Source organism: Protobothrops mucrosquamatus, unplaced genomic scaffold (assembly GCF_001527695.2).
Source record: "Protobothrops mucrosquamatus isolate PMUCROS unplaced genomic scaffold, P.Mucros_1.0 scaffold1452, whole genome shotgun sequence".
NCBI lineage: Eukaryota > Metazoa > Chordata > Lepidosauria > Squamata > Viperidae > Protobothrops > Protobothrops mucrosquamatus.
In genome coordinates this window covers 7,791-17,047 of record NW_015387631.1, presented here as the reverse complement: position 1 = coordinate 17,047, position 9,257 = coordinate 7,791, and the positions used below count along the sequence as shown (strand labels likewise).

Here is a 9,257-nt window from a genome sequence, read left to right as displayed (position 1 = left end):
AACACGTAGAAGAAATCTAAAGCCAGAGAATTTCTCTCCTTTTAACGTAACCAAGCCTTTTAATTTAATGCCTCTTGAAATGTACAACTTCCATTTAAAAATCACACTTGCCATGAATACATTAACTTTAGCACTGAGTAATTAATTACATGCCACTTCAAAATACAATGTAAACAGCCCTTCAACAAAGGGTTCTGTGCAGTCTTTGGGGGAGACGGTAAAGAAGTACAATGAGGAAAGACCAGGGCTTCCCTTCAGCACCATTGTTGATGTTCCTGAGTTAGGCTCAGCTTCTTATTAATCATCTGTATACTGTGGACCCCTCTTATGACTTATGCCTCTTTATGTGTTAAAAGAGAATGTCAGATTTTTAGGGTCTGTGCTCCTTTTCCAAAACAAAGTTTCTTCTGTATTCTGGAAGGATTGAAAGTGGACCAGAAATCTCAGGTTGCCTTTTAGAGAAGCTACATGATTTGAAGAGCAGGCGTGTCTCCCTTGCTCACTTCGCCTGCGATTTTTTTTTTTCTCCTTGCAAATGAACATAGGACTCCTACTGAATCAGCACGATGTGTTGCAAGGGAGCAAAGAACCACATCAGATTTGTGCAACCCTGAACTGGTCAGTTTGGGTGATTACATCATTGCAACTTGCCCCCTTGTGGAAATATTCTTCAAGCATCTGAAATCTAATAATGCACTTTACTCCAAAAGTACTTAGTGCATAATTGACTTCCAGAGCTAACAAGATACAGATAGTGAACAGCCTGGACTGAAAATATTTCCCTCTCTGAATGTTTAAAGCCTTCATCTAAACCAAGGTTTGCTGCAAGGTAATGGGCCAATTCCAGCATTGGGTCTCTGCTCAAAAGAGAATCAATTCTGAGACTGGGTGGATTTTTCGTTGGCTTTCCCTTCTAATTGACCTTCCAGTTCTTGGAAATAAAACTCCTTGGCATCAAACAGAATTCACATTGGCTTCTGCTCCTAAGAAAAAGCTGATGCCGTTTAAACGATCAACAGGTCTTATAGCACCACAAGCCTATTTAACAGAAAACTGCCTCTTAGAAAAAAACAGGAATAAGAATTAACCCAGACGGTTGATGTGAATCAGAAACAGGCAGACAGAAGAATCACGGGCTGGCATTCCTCCACGACTTTGCCAGAGCAATAGAACCCCTTAGTTCCAATCTGGTTTGCAGATCTCAAATGTCCACACTGTGTTCTGGTAACGGGCGGTGGGCTAATAAGACTCTCTGGTATTCACATCACACAGCTCCATTTTCCTGTCTGGGTTTCTGTACAACAGTCCGAGGGGTATTGAGAGAGGGAGCGAGGGTGCATAAGAATCCGGCCAGCAGCGTCAGTCCCAGGCCGCCCCAAGCGCAGAACATGGACCAGCCATAGCCATGGCTGATGTCTTCTGGTAATCCGTAAACGTACCGAGGGTAGCGAGACAGCTCAAAATTTATCCCTGCCACGCACGTGCAAAGGGAAATGATGCAGCATGTCCCTGAAAAGGAGGAGAAGAGAGAGAGAGAAAACCCAAGAGCAATGTGTAATGTCTTTCCTGCCAAAGGCAGAATCAGGGATGTGAAGCTGCCAGTTTTTATCTTTGTCAGCAGCACACAAAAATACAGAAATGAAATAACTTTCTTGTACAGGCAGGTTCCTGATTTTTCCTCAGGCTCATTACTCTTTGATTCCTGTCTCTTCCTTGGCATGCAGCTGTCTTGACTGACTGGGTGTTTTTACTGCTGTTTTGGATTCTTTGATCTTTACATTTTGAATACTTATCTGCAAGGAGAGCCACAGGGTATAGTCCCAAAAGTCAAAATGGCTGTGATGGCAAAGTGGAATCTCGCCCATTTTTTGTGTGTGCTGCACATGCAGTGGACATATAAATAAAAGGTGGAGCCTCAGTCATACTATTGTGGCCACCATTGACTTTTGGGGCCATATTCTGTAGACACCCTGCTTGTCTGAACTCTTCTATCAACTGTCGTCAGACTGCGTGTTGATCTGGCCACACAAAAACTGCACCACAATACACTCAGTAAAAGCACTGTAATATTCAGATTTTAGAGAATGGTTCTGGGGATTACCATAAAACTTTCAAGGAAAAAGACTGAGCATATGATAGAACTGCACTGCTTCTATACAACCCTATAAATAGCAATATCATAAAAAGCCACTAACCTCTGTATCATCTAACAATCCAAATGCTAGTAATAGAGAAGGGAAACACACAGTCTTTGTGGTGTTACTCTCTTATCTTGGTAAATAGTCATCACTCCTACATCTCAGTAGTTAGTAGTAGTATTTGTTGACATCAATCCTGTGTAATTTTGGTCAGCTAAAACACCATTGTTTTTTTTAAAAAAAATATTCATATGCTTTGATGTTGTAAAATTCAAAATGTACCTTATGCATAAATATGCATTTGCTCTAATATTAAAATTTACAGAAATAGGAGTCTTTAGTTACTGCTTTGACCCATGCAATTTTTTCCAAATGCATGTGATCTGAAATGCATGTGATCTGTTTCTAATTTTGTTATAAACCAGTCGACACAGACTAATCATCTGGTGCTTTAATCATTTTGTTTGTAATTATCTTTCAGGTAAGTAAATACAACAGTGGCCAAGCATTGCTTCGTTTTTTCTATTAAGAGGTTTAACCATTCAATCCTATCAATATGAAAATGGTAGGTAAGTAGGTAGGTAGGTAGGTAGGTAGGAAGGAAGGAAGGAAGGAAGGAAGGAAGGAAGGAAGGAAGTTTAGTTTGTTTGTTCTCTTTCTTTTGAGCTATCAATTCTTTAATTGCCCCCCTATAGCTGTCCTTTTTAATAATCATCAGATTGTTCTGTTTGTATTAAAGTAGTGGGTTAATTCCTAAACCAGTGACTATTGATAGGTGTAAAAGTGTGATTGTGTTTTTTTATTAGTTTGTATTTTTAGTTTATGGTTGCATTTAAAAAAAACATTGTTTTGTCCATCATTTTTAAATAAATTAAATTGGGAAAAATAAGATTATATTTAAAAAAGCAACCCTCAGACTGTCAGCAATGAACAAAGCACAGAATCTTTTTCTAAATTTGAAGTTTGAGAGAGGCAATAAGAGGAGACTTTTTAATCAGTACTTTAAAAAGATAGTCCTCCTTCTGGCTAAAATTTATCTTGATACAAGGGAAAGATTATTCATGTATTAATTCCTGCCTCTAACTACAGCTTATGGCACAGCCACAGGGGAGCGTTGAAAAGCTAACAACCCTAGAAAGGGAGGCAGGAAACAAATTATATCACAGAGGCAAGCTGTTCAGTCGATGCAAAAAATTTACAGCTATGGTTTCAATGAAATGTGGCCTTCCAACACTGGCCTCTAGACTGCCATAGAAAACCCTGAGGCCTTTACTTCTTCCTGCAAACCATGCTACTAGAGCTCTGAAAGATTGCTTTAGAGGCGGACAACGTGGGGGCTCCGTTAATTCTGCACGGCAACTCCTAGCATCCATCAAACTAGCTACGTTAGCAAGGGCTAGTGAAAATCAGGGATCGGTAGTATCTGCAGAGTTAAACAATGCCCATGTAAGGAGAGGAAAATCTTGTATCTAGCAAAGAAACCGCAGCATACTCTCTTCATACTCGCGAATTAACATTGCGCGAGTTTTCTACATATTTAACCGGTATGGAAAGTTTAGGTTACAGCCTAATAGGTGAACACTATTATTTTGTTCATTCCTATGAAAATTCTCCAAACATTTTAAAGCCGAGTTGGTCAAAAAGTATTTGAGTTGATACAAGTACCACAGGGTGGCCAAGGGTTGGTCATGACTGACGATGGTACAAATAATGGCATTCTCGCTTCCGTGTTCTTTTCGTCTAGGCACTCAATTCCTCTGTTAAAGCATGGATTTATTGCATATAATGCATAATACAAAAGCCAGGATTATATCCGAAAATATTTTGAACAATAATAGTATTTTTAAAAAAATTACCTCCCATAAGGAAGAGCAGTCCAGCTACATATTGCATGAGCTCATGTTGTTGACAGCAACCCAGCATGCCAATGATCCATCCAAAGAGGATTATGGACACCGCCATACCGATGAAGCCAGCTGTCATTCTCCGCAGGTCTGAGAGGAGGCATTGTTGGTGCATGGAAAAAAGAAGAAGGAGAACAATAGAGGAAGAAAACCCACAGAGAGTCAGGTGGGCAACTTTAGGGCAATCTTTTTCAAAGCTGGCACCCTCTAGACCAGTGTTTCTCAACCTTGACAACTTTAAGATGTGTGGACTTCAACTCCCAGAATTCCCCAGCCAGCTACTAGCTGGGGAATTCTGGGAGTTGATGTCCACACATCTTAAAGTTGTCAAGGTTGAGAAACACTGCTCTAGACTGATGTGGGCTATGGTTTCTAGCTTGCAAGAGCCGATTAGCATTCTAAGTCTAACACAAATAGAAAAGATCGGTGTGGAAAAGGCTGGTTTACAGATCTGCAACACAGGTTCACATTAGGGCAGGATATTTGTGAATTTTGATAACTGTATAAAGCAATTAAGAAAGCAAGCCAAGCCAAGCCTTAGCACTTCCTAAAAGTAGATAAGGTCTCTTTCTTAACTGAATCATTATCTTGCAAAGAGGGAGGGATTAACTCTGTAAATCTGCCCCACTGAAAATATTATGTTGGTTAGTGTTGTTCTGTTTTCTGGGATCATCTATGACTCTGTGAATAGGCAATTTCCTTGAATGTTCAAGCAGTCAGGCTGTTCTGTAGTGCAGTGCCGTGCAATACAGAGCAACCAGGCTGTGAATATGGGATCATCTATGATTGGTCGCAGAAGACATTATGTTAGGATGTAATACTGCCATAGTCTCAGAGGACACTATGTTATGATGTAATGCTGCCACTGTCTCAGTCTGATTGTCTCTTGACAAGAGCTCATAAGGATTCAAGAAGGTAAACAGACCAGGCAAATGGGAGAGGAATAATGGGAGTGGCCTAGTAAATGATCGAGATTGTGGCAGTGAAGACAAGGGGGGCATTGCTAGCTAAGGTTTCTCCTATCTTATGCTCTCCAAGTATATTGGATTTCAACCTCCATGAAGGATTTTCATTTGCGCTGGAGAGCAACAGGTTGGAGTAATACTTTCCTCTGAATTAAGGTAGAAGATGATCCTTCCACTGAAATTAGAGTTCTAGTGATTTTCTGATCCTATCTCCATTGCTTCCTTGGCAAAAATATATAAACAAAATAGATTGCTTAGTCAGGATAGAACTTTACTTTTGGCCTTTTTCCTAATTTTTGAGAGGCAGGGGTTGCAACAAATAAAGTTGTGTCACACAATAGGATAGGATCAGAACACTGATTTCTTTCCTGGGGAGAAGGAGGATTTCCTTTTTCACCCACATGAGTCAAGGCTATTTCAGAGTTTACATAACACTTTTTACAGATTTGTGACCATAAAATACCAGGAAACCACTCAGGTGGTTTTAGGGCTTTAGGGCTGCCAAAATGTTTTGGCCGAGCTGCATGAAATCATGATTCAGCCTCAGGTTCCCTTCCTGGTATAAGGTATAAACTAACTCAAAATGATGATCCCAGAGAAATAAGCCCTTGAACATTGTATAATAAGCATTGTATGGGTATAGCTGGCTTGAAAGTCAGGAACACTTGAACAAAAACATACAAGATTCTTCCTGCATCTTTCAGTCCAGAATGAAATATGTGCCAGAATTTCCTCCAAATTGCTTTAACTCTTCAGAGCCTTCTGGGGAGAGATACCATGTTTCCCTGAAAATAAGACCCGGTCTTATTTTTTTTTTCCTGCAAAAGAAGTCTTCCCCCCCCCCACTGTCTCGTCTTGCGGTGGCAGCACCAACAGCCCTGTCCACCAGGAGTCCGCAAGGCCACCGCCAGCCCACTTCTTCTGTGGCTGGTTGGTGCCACTTGCGAGAATGCCTTGCCCCCGGCCTCCGTTTCACTGGCAGAGGCCTTTCCTGAAGTCCTCTGCCAGTGAAAGGGAGCCTGGGGGGCAACACATGTGTCAACCTGGAGCTCTGTTCTGGGCTGCAGAGGCCTTTCCTGAAGGCCTCTGCCAGCAAAATGGAGGCCATGAGCGACACGCGCGAGCAGTGGCGAGCAGCTGCAGAAGAAGTGGGCCAGCAGTGGCCACACAGGCTCCTGCTGGATGGGGCTGCTGCTGGTGGTGCTGCCACCGCAAGGCAAGGCAAGTGTTGGGACAGGGGAGGCCTGGCTGTGGGGGCCCTGAGGTATGTGGGTGTGGGGCATGTGGGGCCAGCCCCCCACCCTCATCCTAGCTTTTTGCCCCAGAGTGGACGGGGTCTTAACTAGGGCTTATTTTGGGAGTAGGGCTTATATTAGGCACACACGTAAAATCAAGCTAGGTCTTATTTTCGAGATAGGTCTTATTTTCAGGGAAACAGTAACTGCAGAACAGGTAGATTCGCTCGATCTAGATAAGCAATTGTTGCTGATGCTCTTTTCTCTGCTTCCATTAGATGATTAAGAACTTTAATTCCCTACAACCATCTTTTTGAGGTTTTGCTTTCTGGTCGTTTTAGATGTAAACATGTACATTTTCGGCCAGCAAAGAGTACCATATATTTATTTCAGCCCTCTTCGACTGAATAATTGGAAATTCTGGGGAAAAAATCTGGAAAGAAAGATGGTAAATGGCTGATTTACTTCCTTGCTTCTGAAAGAATCCAAACTATTCCCCTGCAACAACTTGTTCCACTTATATTCACCTACTTCTTGCTGAGGTATTCAAATGTTAAATATGTAAACAATCCAGCAGACCATCCTTGAGCAAACATGGAATATGCTTGTTTTTGACACATATATTAGCTTTGGGCACATATGGAAAACTAATACATCTAGTACAAGAATATATCTCTCATTGAGGTGCTAATGTTCATGTCTATCATTCTCTACAGAAACAAAGCATGCAAATACACAGAGAGAGAAAGAGGGAGGGAGGGACGGACGGAGGGAGAGAGAGATAGAGTGAGATTCAGAGACAGAGAAAGACAGAGACAGAGACAGAGAGAGGGAGCAGAAAGTTCTAAGTGAGACTTGAAGATGATTCCCCCAAATAGCCATTTGGTTCTGATAATGCACATACAAGGATGTGCTTGGGACACTTACGAAGAGCATGCCATTCATCCTGGCGGATGGTATTGGTAACATTAATAGGCAAGTTGCGTGGTAGGGAAGATGATGTGTAGTGATATTTCACAGCTGTGCATCGTTGAATGACTCCTGCAAAGACAAATTCAGTGTGCAGTTGGGGATTCTGAACAATGACATTTGTAACACTGCTTTCCCTTTACTGTCCATAAATCAGATTAAACTTCTTTTGTAGCCGGGAAACTGAATTAAGAGATTAATGATTAGATTCACCCCCATGCTAAACCGCTATTTGTTTTAATTTTAGTTTTAATTTTAGGGGGAGTTTTTTGCAATTTTTTTTAGTTTATTGAAAAAAGATTAAAATACAAAATACCAAAATATTTAAAACCACAACAGAAAGGATATTAACAAAAAAATATCTTAAAAAAACACATATACACATAGCATCTTCCTTTGCTGAATGCTGATTGGTATCATATAAGAATTTTGGTTTCCCACTCCTTGCGAAACAGGCCAAAAGTATTTTAAACTGTTAAACTATTAAATCTACTTACAAATTGTTAGCCTGTCATTGATAAACTATATTAATAACCAAGTAGTTAACAGAAAGAATAATAATGAACGTATTGTGTAAGAACATGAAAATAATAAAAATTGTGAACAGTAATAGGAGAAAGACAAAGTTGAAATTCCAAAACCCTCTGTTAACAAGCTGTTATTGTAATCAACTTGTAGAAAATTTACCAACACTTCAATCCCTGATCATCCCAAATATTAACCTTAATTGGTTCTGGATCAAATATCCAAGGCTGTTTCTTTATACTATTTCTTATCAATTGCTGATTAATTGAATACAATAGGTCCAGTCCCCAAAGCCAATTTATCTTCCTCAAAAATTCCAGATAAAATCATTCCTCAATTAGATGTATTAAATCCATTTGTCACTCTCCATCAAACCTTTAACGAAAAACCATTTGTCAACCCAGAGAGTTCTTTGCTATTATATAAAAGTACAGTGTTACGCTTCCGGGAGGTGTATGGAGTTGGCGCTATAATTTCTTCTTGATGCCCAGGCTCTATAATTTCTGAGTCTATATTTCTTCCTGGACAGTTTATAACTGGGAAATCACATTTCTTCTTCTCAACGTTTTCCATCTGTGTTATTTCCATATCTGTATTTCTTCCCAACGAATCTGCTGTTTTAAAAACAAATTCTTCTTATAGGCTTAAAAAATGTGATGTCTGTTTTTTAAAAAATGTTTTGCGCAAAGTTTATAAATTCATTAAACTCATTTGAAAAAAGTCAGCCAAGGATTGCATCCCTGTTAGCCAGAGTCTGTTTTCCCCCTTGGGTGTCAGCCTCCTCCTCCTCCTCTCTGCAATCTGATCTGTTGTTGGCTCAAAGCAGGGAGAGAGCAGGGAGGGAGCGAAAAAAGACAGGGAAAATATTTCCTGGCCATTTGATCCAAAATGTTTTTGCAAGTTAATAAAGTACAAACCCAAAGTCCCCTGCGTGTCCATATGGAAGGCAGAAATGAATGGGAACAGTCAAATAAATCGAAGAAGTAAAACAAAAAAAGGAAAACAGAAAGAATCCAGCAGGGGTCGAAACCAATCAGCATTGAACCAGTCAATTAACATTTTAAAAATAAAAAGCAAAAAGTTCAGAAAGTGAAAGTTAAAAGTCCTGGCTTGATTACAAATACATTTGCTGGTCGGAAGAGGTGTAAAAAAAGGCCCTTGACTTTTCAGCTACTCCCTCACAAGGAATTGCAATCTTCAAGATTCCCCTTCCTAGGTGGGTCTGCAGCTGTCCAAAAGTCGTCTACATGCCCCCATCAAATCCAGGGGGCAAGGCTGCCCAAAAACCTAGTTCTGGCAGCAAACATGACAGATCGTGGGTAAGAGGAAGAAAACTTTCACCCTACAGCAGCCATTAGGGGAGGAATCAAGCTAATTTTAATTTCTTAAATAAGCCATAATATCCTATTTCATTAGTTATAATCAAGCCGCAGTGGTTCAGAGGTTTGTGATACTATACAGAACAAACAACCCCATTTTTTATGCTACTGTACAGGTCATGCTCGTTTTATGACCACAGTT

General features: G+C 40.3%; 1 protein-coding gene across 1 annotated transcript; it reads right to left on the bottom strand.

Moving 5' to 3' along the window:
* Window positions 1-1,069: 1,069 nt before the first annotated feature.
* LOC107292929 (transmembrane protein 178B-like) lies at window positions 1,070-8,324 on the bottom strand. Its single transcript, XM_015822055.1, has 4 exons — window positions 8,177-8,324; window positions 7,170-7,283; window positions 3,995-4,132; window positions 1,070-1,509 (listed from the first exon to the last, which is right to left on the bottom strand). The coding sequence occupies exons 1-4, from the start codon at window positions 8,322-8,324 to the stop codon at window positions 1,265-1,267; spliced, it is 645 nt and encodes a 214-aa protein (XP_015677541.1). The 3' UTR covers window positions 1,070-1,264.
* Between the last annotated feature and the right edge of the window lie 933 nt (window positions 8,325-9,257).

What these genes read in the sequence shown, in the direction of transcription:
- LOC107292929 (XM_015822055.1), bottom strand. Translation starts at nt 8,324, where the DNA reads ATGGAAATAACACAGATGGAAAACGTTGAGAAGAAGAAATGTGATTTC. An exon ending in TCCATACACCTCCCGGAAGC is followed by an intron (nt 7,284 to 8,176) that starts GTAACACTGTAC and finishes TTGTCTTTGCAG; the next exon opens with GAGTCATTCAACGATGCACA. An exon ending in GGATGAATGGCATGCTCTTC is followed by an intron (nt 4,133 to 7,169) that starts GTAAGTGTCCCA and finishes GCCTCCTCTCAG; the next exon opens with ACCTGCGGAGAATGACAGCT.